We start from the raw sequence: 18,121 nt of genomic DNA on the forward strand, positions 1-18,121 counted from the left end.
CATTGCAACACAGTATAATTATGAGATCCTAAATATTCTTCAGAGCTCTTCTATGATTAAAGCGCCAAACGGAAAGATAAGGAGGGACTTGGAAGTTGGAAGCAAAAGGAATGCCCATAGCAGATGTACCCATCATAGGGATGGATGCAGTGGAATTATGAGTCCTATTTAGCGGAGACCAATATTGGAAAATGGTCACAGGAAAAATGGAGAGACTGAATGAAGGACTATAGCCTAGTTGCACTGGAAAGTGTATTTGGATAGGTGCAAGGAGAAGTCACCACGCTAAATAACATAACTGAAGTTGTGGACATCGAAGTGATGCACATCGGCGTCGGAGAGGAACAGGCACTGTCAGATCAGTTACGAAACTTTTGGGAAATCGAATCCCAATTGGAATCCACATGAAAGAAATGCATTCTGAGAAGGAAGACATGGCAGTGTATCCCGTGCATATCCAAAGCCGTGCATGCCTATTCCCACTATAGGCTGAGGAAGAAATGCCACTTGACAGTTTTCAAATCAGCCTCATGGTGGCGCTAGGCTACAACAGGCCAAGTTGCGTCTCTCTCTCACACACACACACACACACACACACACACACACACACACACACACACACACAGATCTGCAAGTTCAGTGTCTTGAATGAGATGTGCTGTGAGTTTGCATATCTGCTATTTTCCAGCATAGGACCGTTTTTAGAATCCTCCTCCTCAGGAGCATATCCACGGATATCCCAAGCCGTGCATATCCACGGATATCCCATGCCGTGCATGCCTATACTCTCACTAAATTGCCACAGACAGGATTACCATCTTGTATAATTATTAATTATCAATCCATCAACAGACGTAACACATCATCGTGTAATGGTATTTGAAATGGGAGAGGATTCAGCACAGCCACAAGGCACCAATATGGCTTGTGGGCTATTATATATCGTTCAATCATTTTAAAGCAAATGTCTGAAACAGGACACGTACGTTATGATGACATAATCACATGTGACATAACATCTGCATTCAGAGAGAGAGAGAGAGAGAGAGAGAGAGAGAGAGAGAGAGAGAGAGAGAATTTGATATTTCAATGTGAATATGAATTTATGACGAGGTAGTGGTACAGAGATACAGACTACAGGGATTGAGTGTATTCTATTCGTCCCAGGATTTATAGGCGCCTCAGTCCAGACACTCCAATTCCAGTCTGAACCTGCAGGTGGAGTCAGCTATACAGCTGAGAACTAAAGGCTAGTAAATGGAAATAACTCATTCTCTAGTGCTTTATTTCAGTGACTTTGTTCAAACATTATTATTAACATCATATGATAAAAAAGTCGTGTGTGTGTGTGTGTGTGTGTGTGTGTGCGCGCGCGCGCGCGTGCGCGCGCCAAAATAGTATGCAACCCTATTTGGTTGATTTACTAACCTCACTCTCCACGTCTCCAGTCTCCACTTTGCCGAATCACAGACTACGGTATTTGATCATGTCTTCCACAAGGTTCCACAAATACAGCCTCACTCCCAAAAAGGGATATCAGTTAGCCTATAATTAATAACTCTATTATGTATCAGTATCATTCCATGTCATGTCACACATCATGTGTACAGTACACTCACTCAGTGCTGCTGATTCATGAATCATTCAATTTTGTAATCTCGGCACACACACACACACACACACATGTCACACACACGCACACGCGCAGGGGGCAGTGACTGTCATTCCTTGATCACCCACTGTCTGCTCGTTTCCGAAAGCTCACGGATATTCACCGAACACACCGAGCCGTCACCCCGGCCCCTCCCCGTCTACAGTGACTCTCCCCTCGGATCCACTCGAAGGGAAGAACCCCACCGGCGGCCCGGCGGCTGTTCTCCCAACAGCGTTTAATATACCCACAAGATGGAGGTTTGCTGATGGCACTACCAGCCCCTAAAACTCATCGCAACAGTCCGTGTGTCGCGACTGACGCTTTTGTCAGGACAGAAGAACTCAGATCGTCTTGATACGGGCTACAAAAAAAAGATATCCCGAACTGGGGGATCCACACTTTGGGAAATTTAGCTGCTCCCGTTCAGCTCGGCAGCCATGAGCTCCGGGGAAGCATCGGAGGAGACTTCTGGTAAGAAAAGCCCGAGAAATGAGCAGTGGGGGATCGGCTAGATTGTAGACAGATGTACCGTCAGGCAGGGCGACATTGTTCCCGTCTGGGTGTCTGTTTTTCGGGCTCAGTTGGGTTGGGGATGATGAGGAGGAGGGGGAAGGTTTTCAGTTTTCAGCAAAACACTAGAGTAAATACTGTGTATAGCAATGGATGAATAACGTCGCTATGCTCACAACAGCAGACATCATTACAAAATATTTAAAAATAATAATCGTCCATGCATTTCTCAGTAAGGTAAATACTATTGTTTTCTCGTTAAAATGTAATAAATTGGGGTATCCTTTTAGCTACAGTGCTAACTGGCTAGTTTTCCCCTAGAATAAAGATACCAAGGATGGATCCATCTCGTCACACACACAAAAGTATTTTACTATCCCTGACATGAATGGTCGCATAATAAACCCTTTCCACAATAAGTGTCACTCGTCAAAAAAAACACTCGATTATAGTTTTAAATGCGTATTTATTTTTGTAAAGTGACACTCGCGGAAGGAAAGCACTTGTACTGTAAATGTGACAAGTTGAGTCTGGAATGTCTGAAAACAGTTCCGCTAAATGACGCTTTGTTGTGACGCCACCACAGAATCCTTGCTCCTTAATTCTGGTTTTTTCCCCCACACGCCAGGTTCCCTGTTAGCCACAAAGCTAACGTTTATCCCTGTGTATCCTATGGAACCACCATGCTATCTGCGTTAGCCCAGTGGCTGCTAGCCAGGCTGCCAGACACAGTGTAGCAAAGCTGCCTGCCCCTGGTGTGTGTGTGTGTGTGTGGGGGGAGATTTACATACAAAGAGGAAAGCATTGTTTGTGGTTATTTCACTGGCACACCATGCTGTCTGTTGTTTTTGAGGTGTAAAAACTTGACAATGGTGTCTGCTATGTAAACATTACATGGCGTGGCACCACGTATAGTGCTGATCTGTGCACAGGGCACAGTCAGGGCAGCGACCATGATTTCCAGACTGTCCGCATTGTAATTTGTGTCCGAACTAACACGCTAGTATAGTCACCACCTTAAAACAAACTCCTATAGCTCGTTCATTTGTAGGTTTAGGTGCTGTTTCAGTGCTGTGCATCGATCGCTAACGCTGGCTAGTAAAAGTAGGCCAAATTGTCAGCGAGGAAGGACCAGGGCGTACAGCCACAACACAACACGGGGCCTTTCCATTGATTTAATGGGTCACCGTCAGCCCTTCAGTGAGAGAACAGATCCCCTCTGGGCTCTGCTCCACTCACTGGCTGCAGGCTGTGTGTGTGTGTGTGCGCGCTGCTTCTCTAATGCATGATCTCAGGTCTGCCTGCTTCATTCTCTTATAACTCAAGACTGCTTTGTTGGCTCTTCTTGGGAATGATTGGTTACTTGTCCTATAAAATGTTAATTTCGTAATTCACTGACTGGGGAGCTTTTCCATGCCGTCAAATTGCCATTAAGAATTGAACATGGCTAACAAAATGTAGTGTTGGCTATAGGTCTAACTTAGGCAGCAGCATATACTGATATCATTTTTTTTGGGGGGGGGGGGTGCTCTGTGTAAGAGAGGCGCGGGGAAGTGGTAAATTGCTATCGAAACAGCAAGGGGATTGACCTAATTATGGCACATGACAACACATTAAATTAAAAGGACACAATAGGGAGCAGTAGAATGATTTATTAGGTTGTTCATAGGCACAGTCGGCCCTAATAATCACTGGGAAATCTTGCACTGCAGCCTTGGGTCTCATCCTTCCTGTTGTGGTAGAAAGAAGAGCCATGATTTTTTTTCTCAAATGGGAAATGGGGTAAACAAGAGAAGCTAAGCGAAGCCTGGGTATTGACATGCAGCAGCCCCTGGCTCCTGTGGTTTGTGTCTTAGCTAGATAACAAGCCACAGACTAAGGGAAGTTCAGTGTCTGCATTGAGAGTTGCTGCTCTGCCTGAAGAACAGCTGATCTGTTGAAGGCTCCCTCTTGTCTTCTCTAAAACAGTGTTGCCAGATTTTGTGAGATAAATAAGAAAGCAGCCTATGAAAACGAGCTCCAAAAGAAGAAGCGACTATGAATGATGAGGCCATATGAGCACTTTAAACCTATATGCATCGGCTATTCGGAAATGGTTGATCTACAGTATACACGTGTAGATCTGCCCTTTTCAAAAAGAGTGAAATATTTTGAATGTATATATTGGAGGCTTGGAGCATTTTAACAACAAAACCCCCCCTGTCACAGAATATTTTCAGATGGGGAGAAATACATACATTTTGGTGTCTTTGTCTGAGAAGTTTATGAGAACTGCGTAAACTTAAAAAAAGAAGTTGCTTATAATAACCGAACATGGCAACACTGGTCGTCTTCTCTACAGGGAGAGGCGTTCTGTTCAGAGTGCACTTGGGCTTTACTTTCACCTGTCACTCACAGTTGTCCGTCTTGTGATACCCCGGGCAGGCCCTCTTGCTTCTAACTAGTAACCCAACCTGTCACTGAGCTGCTTGAACTGTCACAGCTTTGGGAAAACAGGTTCGCACCCCATTCTTGCAACTTTGTGGTCTAAATTTAGGATCTTGGACACAATATCAACGCAGTGTATTATATTAAAGTTTGGGGTGTAACAGTATGACAATTCACGGCATGGCATCTACCAACATTCCACATGAAAAAAAAAACCCACAATGTATTTCGCTCTGTAGAAAAAAATATTGCTTTTATTGAACTGAAACTCGTGTCAGACACACACGAGTTTCAGTTCAATAAAAGCAATATTCTTTTCTACAGAGTGAAATACATTGTGTTTTTTTTTCTTTTCTTTTCATGTGTATAACTGACGCTCATGCATTAGCATTGAACATTTGCATACAAATATTTAAACACAAATTAATTAATACCATGGGCACGGTATTGCAGGGAAAGGTTTATATGGTTCAGTGTAGTACAACCATAACCGAACAGATGTGTGAGCTACTGAGCTTGTAAAGACGCTATTATAACACTGAATGTTCTCCCCAGAATTGGGATGCATGATGTAGTTATGTATGGTATACTGTTACATCTTCAGTGTGAACATAGGACAAATAACACACAATCACTCCTTCATTACTAGTAAATCAATGGAGACAGTTTCCCAGCAGTGTGATTTTAACTCTAATGCTATTTTAAATATTTTCTCATTGCATCACCCCTTTTGTATGCTACCTTTCCCTGTTACCTTGGACACAGAAAGATTCAGACATAAATTGGTTAGTTTCTGCCGTCGGTGTTCTTCCACAAGGAGGCTTTCATTCACGTGCTTCTATTAATAATACTTTTCTTGCCATAATCGTTTATTTACGCTTTACAAAACCCAGCACTTTAATGCCACCGTCGTATATTTACGCTTTAGGGGGTTTATAGCACAGAATAAATGATCGTAATATTTACCGTATAGGACGCCGACATCTTGGACCGGTCAAAACCAAACGACGAAACGTTCCATAGCGACGAGGCGTGCTCCATAGAGTCCCGTAATGGCGTAATGATCTTTAGCAGTGTTTATCTCCGAAATGAGGCGCGGATGAGGTGATGTGAGGCGAGTACTCTTATTAGGAGATCAATAACAAATTAGCGCTGGGCTCCTCTTGGCAGATTAGCGTCTTTCATGCTAGTTCCATGCTAGATCGACCCACTGAAACGGCGTCGGCTAATACTTCCGGTTCAACAGCCGCGTCACAGGGTCCTCATTTTGTTTGCATTTTTTGCATTTTTCCCCTGGCAAAGGGTTAAAGGGGTGCCCAAGAACCGCCTGGCTCTAAATGTGTTTAAACACTGCCATCAACAAGCCGCATGCATGGCAAGTATGTGAGGCAAACCCCGTCAGTTAATTGTATTGTTGTTCCACTCCATCATTTCAGACTAAAGTGAGACTTTAATGTACTGTAAAGCGTGACCTCCTCAATTTCTACGGTGTTACTGTAGAGTGGTGACTATTGTGGGATGACTTGTGTGATTTATCTCCCTCAGAGTGCCTGGCAGCCAGCGTTTCGTTATCATTGCAAGAACTGTGATTGACAAGGTTGCTTGTCAGACACACGCACGCACGCATGCACGCACGCACGCACGCACGCACTCCTGTGTGTGGGTGCTCTTTGTAGGGATGCCATGCCAGTGATGCTTCCGTCAATTGGACAATGACTGACGTCACGTCACGTCAGCATATTGGCACAATATTTAGAAAACTAGGTTTGTCATCCGTTGACCACCGACCTCTATGTTGCAAGACATTCTGTTTTCTTCTAGCACAAAACACATCAAATTAACTACCGTTCTGCAATGCATTAAGTTGTTGAACAAATTTGGCAAAAAAGTGAGAGTGCTGAGAGTCAGACAATTTCCCAAATATTATTTGTAATTTTTCATGGCGTGGCTCTGCAGGAGACTAGCCTGAGAGGCTGTGCATGTGTCTAAAGCTATTCTCAATTCTCAAGACACAGCACTGATCAGCAGCTCAAAGTGTTTTGCACATATATATTTTCTTTTACACTTTTTTTCATTTTATTTATGCAATGGGGTTTGGATTGGGCTTAAACTTAACTTTGCTTAAACGTCATAGATATGTCCTCTATATCTCATAGATGACTGGCATCACAGGCTGGCGGCCGCATGGATCGATGCTATGACGGTTTCTGAGATCCGCGTGATTCAATGTGTTTTAGAAAAACCCCCCCTTGAGCTTGTAGATCTGCTATTTCTGGTGCCCGGCTCCGTTGTAAAGTATAAACCAGGTTTTAACTTTAACGGAGGTCTTGTTTTGAAGCAGTCCAGAGATACTGAGCAGTGAGTCCAGCACCAGTGAAACCACTCCGAGGCATACCGCGCATGGAAAGCCTACCTATGGCTTTGTACATATTAAGGCTGGCTAGAAGCTTGAGTGTCACTCTGAGGGGGCCCTCCCCTTTGTTTTCCTATCGACTTCCTTCTCGCAGAGCTCGGAGCCGTGTTCTGACATGCACAGGTCTGGTGTCTAGCCACGGGCCATGCTTTTTCTCTCTCTCTCTCCACTCTTCTTCACCTCCCGCTCCCTTCTGTCTTTGTTTCTCTGTGCATCAGCCTTTTTGTCTTTTACAATCCCCCATACATACTTAGGGACTTCATTTACTTGGCCTGCATTCTGTCCAAATCTCTCGCTAGTGTCCATGTTTCTGGTTTTCCTGCCTCCCTTCATTCTTGTTGCCTCATCTTGCCCGTGGTACAAATATGACACAAGCAATAAAAACAGAGCTCCTCTCTCTTTCTCTCCTGTTCTGCTAGTGGAATTATTAATGGGGCTTCGGAGCGGAGGAATGGGGAGTTCTGTTGTGGCATGTTGTCAATCATTAAGTTCTCTCATACCACAAACACATCCCGGGCTACTAACGGGGAGAATTGCCTGTTGTTTTCCCTTGTGCTGTCTGCTGTTATTACATGACGGCAGTATAGGTATTACACCCGACAATGGGGGGGAAAACAAACCACAATCCTCAGTCACAGTCCTCGTGAATGAAAGTTTAGAAGCTGCCTGCAACGTGCTCCGTCGGTTTGGTCAGTGTACATTTGAATGCATGTTGCTCTGTGTGTGTGTGTGTGTGTGTGTGTGTGTGTGTGTGTGTGTGTGTGTTAAGGCCAAGGGAGAGACACAGAGAGAGAGAGAGGGGGGAAATCTGATCCAGAGCTGCACTTTAATATGACTCAGGTCCATTCACCGAGGCTGAGGTCTACGTGCACGCCCCCACACACACGCGCGCACACAGAGTAAAGACTAATGGGTATTGATCCAGGAAGATGGAGACAGATTGAAGTCGCTCACTAAAGGTTTCCTCTCCGGGCCGAAAGCTGCCAAGTCAGGAGCTGAACAACGGGCTAAAGCCCTAATGCCAGCCAAAGCACACTGCCTTCAGTCCTTCATGTTTATGGCATAGTATAGCGGATGCCTGGTGAACTGCTGCTCAATACAAACGACGGATGAATAATGCCTTTCAATACGGCTTTTGGTACGTTACATTGAAAGACTGATGTTCCCAGTATGCCAATGTTTAGGTTATGTTAATGTATTGTGTAGTCAGTTTCCAGGACTTTGTCTTTAGATGGAAATGCAGGTGTTTACTTTGTGTTTTTGACAGCACGGAAGACCATGCAATTGGTCACAGTAATCTTGCTGAGTGCAGACATCATCAGTGCACAATACTTATAGTTACAGTAGTTGCACGTCAGTGTCTTGGCCAAAAATAGCACATCTAAAGGCTGCGAGCGACGCGTTGTGAGCTTGTAAATCAGTGAGACATGATGCACAATCAACAATTAATTTATAAATCGGGCTTAAATGAGGCTAAATGTGTTTGTTGGACACTCAGACATCATGTGGTTAGTAGCATGAGGGAAGACACAGTTCTGTCTTTATAGCTCTCTTTTGTCTTTGAATTCTATCTAATTCTCAGAGGCCTTTAGTTTGAAATCCACCAGGTCTCACACACAACACACAGACATGTATTCTCGCTCTCATTTTCCATTTTATTCCACTGGTGAAATTGGTCTTGTAATTCTAAACGGCTTTAAAATATGTTTATTTGACTCATTTAAACGGGCTTTCACTGAGAGTCCAGGTCCAGACAGATTTAGGCATAAAGACACGCTAGAGAAATCAGATATCACAACTGTACTCATCATGGAGATACACATGGACCTAATGGAATGAAAGGAAAGATTAATCTGACCAGGATTGATGCGTTTGTGTTATTACATATGCCTGTTAAATTAACAACAAACATAAGGCCTTTTAACCACTTAAACCCTCTAGTTTGAGTTAAACGGACCTGAGTTGCAACTGTACTTTGTCTGGTCCTGTTTCCTTCTACACCAATTCTCTTTGCCAGAAAAAAACAGATCTACAAGGCAAGCACACAAATGCGTTGCGTGTAGCTTGTAGATCGGCTATGTCTGGCAAATGTTCCCCTCAGATTCGGCGGAGTTGGGGTTCAAGTGGATTAAGAAGCCAAGGTTGATCGACGGCACGCTCCATTCTTTTTTTTTTGTTGTGACTTTAGAATTGTGTTGTGAATGTTTGCCCATGAATAGAACCACTTCTATTCAATAGTGCCTTAACCCATTCTGGGCGGGAAGTGGGAACCCCTTTTGGTGTTTTAAGCTTAGGTTTAGGTTATACTTTAGCTATTGAAAAATAGCAGCTCATAGCGTGGCACCGAGTGCCACGCTACGAGCTTGTAGGTGGCGCAAATCTTTCAATGTACAGTATGTATACCGGTATTCTTTCAGAGTGAACGTTTCTAACTCAACTCTTTGCTTCTGAGGGGTTCCTGGACATCTTTTCAGATGGGGGTCGGTGGCCAATTATATATCATTTTTGGGGTCTTTGACATGAAATATTGAGCACCACTGATATAGAAACATAGGTATTTCAGAAAACTTTCAGGTTTTTTTTAAGGTTAAATATTTTCAAAAACTAAAAAGGTGAAAAGAATGTTGTGTGGACTGTGTGGAGCCAGGCCTCCTGGACGGTGTGGACGAGACGTTTGGCAGTGATCCAGCGGTTTGTGAGATTAGCCCTGTCCAGAGACAGACTCACTCACAGTTCCTCCTCTAGATGGGCTCTGCAATTACAGAGACTTGCTGTAAACATACACACACAAACTATCCAGTTATTTGTACAATCTGCATCATTCACATGGGTCTAGATGTACATACTGTATGGACATTATAAGCACTTAAAGACACGAGGCCAATTCTACAAATGCCGTCTAAATCAGTAGTTCTCAGTCGTTGTTCAAAAATGTCTGATTGTAAAAATGAAAAACAAAACAAAAAAACAACTTGTGAACAGTATCTTTTTCTAAGTCATGACGTCGTTACATTTATTGTGAATCTTGTTTTTAACCCATTCTGACCGGGCACCCATTTTGGTGTTAGCATCATGTTATGCTTTATCTATTGAAAAATAGCAGATCTACAAGCTCATAGCGCGCCACCGAGTGGCGCGCTACGAGCTTGTAGGTCTGCTATTTTAGAAAAATCGAAGAGCGACTGACATTTTTAGAATCTGATCTCAGGTCAGAATGGGTTCATCAGACCAGTGTGTGTCCAGTGGAAACCTCGTATGAATCTGATCTCGGGTCAGAATGGGTTAACTGGCAGTGTTTACTGTTTACACTCATTTGGAAAACATAAATCGACGTGCTCAGAATTTAGCAAAAATGTGTGACATGACCTTGTACCACATAACAAAAAGGAGAAGGTACGTACGTAGGCGGGAAATTATGGAGAAATATTTTCTATTTGCTGATGTGTTGAATGTTGATAACTTAGTACTACCACCTTCTTTTAGTAATTTCCCTCATTACACTCATCTCCTAAACATGCACTCATTCCTACTCATAATTGCAGGTGCGGGTTAGATCAAACGTTCAGTGGCAGGTCGTGGCTAGTCATGATAGCGAGGCGCTTTCGTTGTTTCGCTGAATAATTGCTGTGAGAAGGTTGTGTATTCTCTGTAGGTGCAAATCATTCTGTTCAAGATTGCTTGTGCAGCTGTGTTGCTTTCGTCGACTAAAACTAAGACGGAAAATGTTCGTCGACTACCTCTTTCCACTGACAAACTAATAGGAAACTAAATAGAAACTAAGCTATGATGACTAAAAGTAAGACTAAATGTACCGACAATTTCGTCAACAAATAAAAACTGGACAAAAAGGAAGGGACTAGTAGACAAGCGATCCAGTATAAGTCATTTTACAATCAGTTGCATGCTGACAATAGCAGATCTACAAGCTCACAACGCATCGCGCTGCGACGTGTTGTGGGCTTGTAGATCGGCTATTTTTATAAGTGTAAAAACAGTCATTACGACGGCATCAAGGCCTGCCAAAATACATTTTAGTTACAAATCTTATGATATTTAGTCGACTAAAACTAGACTAACACTAAAACATTCCAGGCTACTGAAATGTGACTAAACTAAGTGAAAGAAAACTATTCAAGAGACAAAATCTGCTGCCAAAAAAAGCACTGTTGTGCAGTAAGACAAAATGGTTGGTAAATAATTAATATTCAAATAGCGGCCGGGTGTTTAATTTTCCCTGCCACCCTCCGCGTACGGCTTACCCCCCCCCCCAAACATGGCCCAGTTAGTGTTAGTGCAGACGCTCTGCCAAACCGGATCTGAAGTTCTGAACCCCTAGACTCTGCGATGGTGGAAGTACAGTGTGTACTTGAGCAAAAGTATACGGCCAACAACTTGCCCAAATGAAGAGCCGTCAGCCAGGGTGATTATTACTGCCGAAATGTTATTAACCCATTTTGGGCCGGGAACCCCCTTTTGGTGTTTTAAGCATTATGTTAGCTGAGAATGTTTTAAAAAATGTGGCGCAAATCTTTAAATATATATTCTTTCAGAGCGAACGTTTTTTTTAACTCAAATATTTGCTTCTGGGGGAGTCCCTGGCTGGAACAACATATTTTCAGATGGGGGTCAGCGGCCAATTACATTTATTTTTGGGGGTCCTTGACATGAAAATGTGGAGAACGACTACTGTCAGGATTTAGAAGGCCTCGGGTCTAAATGGATTAACCCATTAAATGAACCCATTAAGGAAGGGAACGCATAGTGTCGCTTTAGCTTTTAACCACTTTTAACCTTATTTGAAGCTTTAGCTGTTGGAAAAATAGCAGATGCACAAGCTTATAGCACGGCACCGAGTGCCGCTCTGCGACTGCGAGCTTGTAGATGTGCCATTTCCCTGGCTGGAACAACATTTTGAGATTGGGCCAAATACATTATTATTCTGGGGGTCCTTGACATGAAATAGTTTGAGAACGACTGACATAGAAAAAGGTTTTTCTGAAAACTGTCATGATTTAGAAGACATTTGTAGAATCTGTTCTCAGGTCTAAATGAGTTAATGAATTTAGACCTGAAGACGATTGTAAAAAGAAAAAAGACTTCTGAATCCTGACAGTTGTCAGTGGTTCTTAACCTTTTTCATATCAAGGACCCCCATAATTATCTGTATTTTGGCCACCGACCCCCATCTGAAAATATGTTGTTCCAGGGACCCCCGCAGAAGCAGATATTTGAGTTAAAAATGTTCGCTCTGAAAGAATATATATTCAACGTTTCGCGCCCACATTTTCACGATTTTTCAAAAATAGCAGACCTACAAGCTCGTAGCGCGGTACTCTGTGCCGCACCATGATCTTGTAGATCTGCTATTTTTCAATAGCTAAAGCGTGACATAATGCTTAAAACACCAAAAGGGTTTAATGATTGATGCCGGTTTAATATTTGTGCATTTCACCTGGTGTAACACAGACAGAATAAACAGCCCGCGGTCGTTGTTCAGAGTGATTGAACAGTCAAATAAATGGCCGATCATCAGCAGCTGTGATGTGATTGAGAAGGGTTGGTAGGCCTTGTGCAACTAGAAACCCGACCTGTAGAAGAACAAAGAGGAACAAACGCATAATACTTCCACGATATAACGATCATTCAGCCGTCTGTAAACAAAATGTCTTTGATCATGACTGCACAAGGGAATATGAAATTGAACCTTCAGTAATGAGGAAGCTCACGAGTGAAAGAAGATCCACGAAATGTACAGATTATTACACGGTAAAGATAAAGATATCCGTGACTAATGACTGCTGGCGACGAGCAGGTTGGTGCCTCGCATCGCATGTCTCCTCTGCCATCGGCTGGCTGTACAACGTCATGATGCACCGACTTGTGAAGCGCTTTGGGTGAGAAAGCCACTATATAAATGAATGCACAGCAGGTAAATAACTGCTTTTTAAACGGTGTTCATGCCATCGTACATGTATGATGGGATGGTTCTCTATACATCGTACATGTATGATGGGATGGTTCTGTACACATCATACATGTATGATAGGATGGTTCTGTATACATCGTACATGTATGATCATGGGATGGTACAGTCACAGTGGGGACCTCATGTTTTTGCATCGTCTTGGTGTTATGTGCTATGTGTTGTTTTTGATGTGGGTGTTTGAACAGACTGTTGTCCTTCGGGACAATAAAGATTATCATTATTACTTGCGCAAGCAGAGCGTGCAAGTATAATGTAATGTTATCAGTCAGGTGCTACGATGCGTATGTCCCGGGCCAGCATATGACGTCATATGCTGGCACGAAGCAGACCGTGCAGGTATGTTTTCCGTCATGCTACGAAGCATATGTCCCATGACGTGATGAGGATATGTACCAACGTCCCTTAGAATGCGATAGCTGGCCGGTTTAAGGACTAAATGAAGGAGTAAAGAGGTTGTGCTGCTTGTGCAGTTCTCTGATCTCTAAACCCTTATGGAAATTGAATAGAGAAAATGTTCTAATCAAGGCTTTCATTCATGGAAATGAAGGTGGCTGTTTTGTTTTATCTTCTCATAATCGGCAACAAGGCTGGTTCGGGTGTGTGTTACTGTGTTACCATGGTAACATCTGTGCGTGTGCATGTCCAGCCATCCCAGCTATGGTATCTTAGTCCCTATTTATAGGCCTATTATAAAGCGGTGCCATAAACAAAACGACTGTGATACCCTCCCAACACGCACGCACCACACCGCACGCACACACGCACGCACCACACCGCACCTCACGCACACACGCACGCACGCACCACAACGCACGCACGCACGCACCACAACGCACAGTCGCACACATGCACGCACACACGCACACACACTACAACGCACGCACACATGCACGCATGCACGCACAGGCGCACACACACACACACGCACCCTATGGCTCTAGAAGATAAAGCCAACCGGTCAGCTGATAAGAAGCTAGGAGGAGTGAGTCAGTGTTCTGTGGTGGTGGTGGTGGTACTGGTCACTGGGTTCAGGGACAAGACCGCAGCAGGACCGTTAGAGTCCGTGCCCGGTTGCCAACACCAACGGAAACATCGCTGAAATCAATGGCGTCTTTTTCTAACAGGAAGGGGCCAAGTATATGGCTTCTCTGCAGCGAGGAAATGGAAGGGAGTTAGGGAGCTAAAACTTGAGACTTGTTTATATAAAAAAGGCATGATCAGAATCTCTCTGGATGAAGAATTTTATCTGCCCACAGCCCGGTGAACAAGTTGGGAGAGGGAAGCTCAGGAGTGTTGTTGTTTTTTTGTTTGTGAAAGGGATGTGAATGAATTAGGCCTAAATGTGCCCGTTTTTGGCCCTCATGTCTTTTGTTGTTGCTTTTTCACCCCCAATCATTAATTATGCCAATAATTAATTCCTCCCCCTCACACATTTGTGTGTTGTTGTCAGTCACTGTTGTTGTATGCTGCTGACTCCCCTGGCAGTGAGGAGCACCCACCGGGAGGACTTGGAGCCTACTCCTCCCCTCCTCCCTTGCCTGTAGGAGTACGTACGCTACGTGCAGTGACATCCTTTCCCTCCCCCGAAACACAGGCCAATTGTGTCTCCAGAGACGCTCCCCACGCTCTGCAGTGGTGAGCAAGGCACTTTGACCACTGCGCCCCCCTAGCGCCTTGCCCTCATGTCCTGTCTTAAACCCTTAAGACCTGAGGCCGATTCCACAAATGTCTTCTAGATCCTTGTGGTGCCTCCACAGTACACCAAACAAACTTGTTCAGACTTTAGTCAAAGACTACTTAAAACTGTCAGATTGCAACAGACTATAATTTTTTTTTAATCGGCACAAAACCAGTCACCCGACGAAACATAATTTTCCCCCCCATCCGAATTGCAAAAAGAAGCCTGCAGCGCAGTGTTTGCAGTGTTGCCAGTTCTGCTTATTATAAGCGACATAGGGTTGTAACATAGCTTAATATTCATAGTTGCCCGTTGCTTTAGTTTGGGCTTATTTCTGAAGTGTACTATTTGAGCCTCCCTGGGGGAAGAGGAAGTGTAGGTATACTGCCTATTCGTCCAATACAGATTGGTTAAGGGACATGGAGTCCCTATTCATTACAATGGAGGGGGTGCGGAGCTTTTCCTGCTCCGTTCTGTTGTTGTGGTCGAACACCTTGGCAACTCAGCGGTCGGTGCAGTGGCTGTTCAAAGATAACTCAACTTAGGCAGTCTAGCCTAAAAGACGACCGTGAATGCCTAAATTGTCCGCAGTTAACCTGTCAAAATAACATTTTATTCTTTCAAATATTTTCCGGAATGCAACTTTAACAGCTATTCTAAAGCAGAGACGTAGCCTCTAGACGAGTGTTATTAGTGTAATTTAAGAATAGCCAATTCGCCTGTTGGGATCTGTCTGCGGTCTGAATGCGATAAAACTCGCTTTTTTGTCAGACAATCTCTCAGCAATGGAGACTTGCTGAGTGTATTTTCTCAGCCAAGGTAATGTAACTATTAAAAAAATGTCAAACGTAACAAGGGAGCTTTTCTGTGTTGTACTGTGAACCTCAGGAACAGCTGAAATAAGATGCACACACACACACACACATGCACGCACACACACGCACACACACACACACACACACACACACGCACACACACGCACACCTCTCACTCCTCCATGCGTTTAATAAAAGGAGGTTGTCCCACTTTTCTTCTCTCCTGTGCTCTCGTTCGGTAATTTCTCTGGCGTGATAGCTAATTGGTGTGGGCTCGGGGAAAATTTGTAGCCCCGCCGTCATCTCTTACAAGCTGGAACGCGAGAGGGGAAAGTGTCGAGGGGGAGAGCAGCGCAAGAGCGGGGGCATTGACAGAAATGGAGAGAAGACGGAGAGAAGGGAGAAGGCAGGCGGTAGGTTGTGTTCTTGTTTTGTTTTGAAAGAGAGAGGGGGGAGTGAGAGGGAGAGCGAGGGGAGGGGGGGGTAATAGAGGGAGCAGGTAGGCACGAGGTCACGTGCACTGATAAGCGATTTCTTCACGCATTCTTGTGAAAGGAGCATAAACAAAAGTATTGTGAAAGGGCTGTTTATTTTGTTTTATTGTCCTTCTACTAAGAAGGAAGTTAATTCAATGCAGGTGAGGTGAGACATGATAAGGAAACAAAAGGGAGGCGTGAGTGAGTCTTAACTGTCTTTGTCCGTGTTGTGGTGTGAACTAAGTGACCATGAATTGAGTTCAAAATTGATTAGGATTGGTTCGGAAAATCTGTCACCATGGACTTTGCTCCTATTTTAAGCCATGCCAAAGAGAGAGAGAGAGAGAACACCGAACTAGGACGAGTCCTGAAAGGCCATTGTACTGTTTTCTCATTGGGTCTCCAGTGCATTCAGAACTGCTGTCTCACTGTCGCCCCCCATCCCTCTCTCGGTCATGCTCCCTTTTCTCCCTCTCTTTGCCTCATTTCCTATTTGTTTCTTGTCCTCTTTTGCTCTCTCTGTCTCTCCCCCCCAACTCTGTCCCGGTGTCCAGCTGGTTCACTAGTATAACCCATTAATAATAATATTATTTAACCTGTTATGTCAGTCGTTCTCATACATTTTCATGTCAAGGACCCCCAAAAATGTATAATTGGCCGCTGCCCCCCATCTAAAAATATGTTGTTCCCCCAGGGGACACCTCAGAAGCAGAAGATTCGAGTTAAAAACGTTCGCTCTGAAAGAATATATATTCAAAGATTTGCACTACATTTTCCTGATTTATCAAAAAAAAAACATGAAATATGAGCTTGTAGATCTGCTGTTTTTCAATGGCTAAAGTATAACATAATGCTAGAAACACCAAAAGGGGTTCCCGCCCCAAAATGGGTCAAGTATTAATTCAGTACACAGAAGTACAGAAACACATTGATCCAGTGTAAACGTCCTGTTCACTGGCCCGTCTCTCTCTCTCTCTCTCTCTGTGCCCACTCATGTGACTCTACACAGACAGTCACCACCAGAAGGTTATTGACATTTGGCTAAAAAGGGGTATTAGTCATTGTCCTTCAGTCCGACGTCTCTGCCCCTTGCACTGCAACGTAAGTGTTTAAGCTACAACAATGGCCCGGACAATGGGCATGTTTAAATGAGAGGGTACTTGGCTTTTTATGCAAGTGTTTTATGACTCAAAAATGTGCACTATGACTGTGCCTGCCGAGAACTAGCATGTGGGAGCAGGCTCAGCAGGGGCCCACAGAAAGGGCTATCTATCTGGTGTTAAAGTGACCCCGGAGAGAGGGGGAAGAGAGCTGTGTGAAGGGTACAGTGTATACGAGCGCTGTTTAGCAGAGGGGTGTGTGTGTGTGTGTGTGTGTGTGTGTGTGTGGTGGAGAGATGTTTGGGGGATTTGATCAGTTGAATTCTTGCTTTGTCATTTCCTCCATGGCCGTTATCCATGTGCCTCAGTTGTTTAGCTTTACTCCTAACGGCTGGCTGACATGAGACTTGCCCTACTAGGGTCTGTAAGATGTGTGTGTGTTTGTTTGTTTGTGTGTGTGTGGGGGGGACGGGGGACGGACAGACGGACGGACACTACTGACCCCCCACTTCCACCGTGTGCAGAGCCAGATATACAAGGATCTGAGGGAATAATATCCAAACTGTTGTTTTTTTTCTAGGAGTAGGTGGCTAGAACGTAATGTAAATTCAAGTCTGGCCGCCCCACCACACACACACCAGATCGTCTTATTTCTACTGCGATAACACTACTGCAGTGAAAGAAAATCACAATGGTAAACATTGAGACTCCGGCAGGGGCAGAAGACATCTTTGGCATTGCAAATATGCCAAGTATTATTTGTATTTGGGTCTGCCTCCCATCCCATTCTTTCTCTGTCTATCTCTCCTGCTCCTCTCCCCCCCCCTTCTTTTTGATCTCTTTGTGTGGTAAAACTGTTGCAGTTCCTCCCAATACAGGGAAGAATTCTGTGGAATGTGGAAGAGAAAGGACCTGACTCCCTTTACAATTCACACCTCCTTTACCACATTTTGTGTGTGTGTGTGTGTGTGTGTGTGTGTGTGTGTGCGCGCTTCTCCCATGAGATCATGGTCAAGTGGCCATATGTCATCAATAAACGGTGCTTGTGTCACTACTACTAGT

General features: G+C 44.1%; 1 protein-coding gene across 8 annotated transcripts in view; it reads left to right on the forward strand.

Annotated features, from left to right (window-relative positions):
- The first annotated feature begins 1,843 nt into the window (after positions 1-1,843).
- trioa (trio Rho guanine nucleotide exchange factor a) overlaps positions 1,844-18,121 on the forward strand; it is a 107,642-nt gene continuing 91,364 nt past the window's right edge. For all 8 annotated transcript variants that reach the window (XM_080787607.1, XM_080787608.1, XM_080787610.1 and 5 more), the window contains exon 1: positions 1,844-2,125. In XM_080787607.1, coding sequence (XP_080643733.1) covers positions 2,092-2,125 — 34 coding nt within the window. In that variant the 5' untranslated portion in view covers positions 1,844-2,091. The remainder of the gene's footprint in view (positions 2,126-18,121) is intronic.

Source organism: Protomyctophum bolini, assembly GCF_963924005.1.
Source record: "Protomyctophum bolini genome assembly, chromosome: 17".
NCBI lineage: Eukaryota > Metazoa > Chordata > Actinopteri > Myctophiformes > Myctophidae > Protomyctophum > Protomyctophum bolini.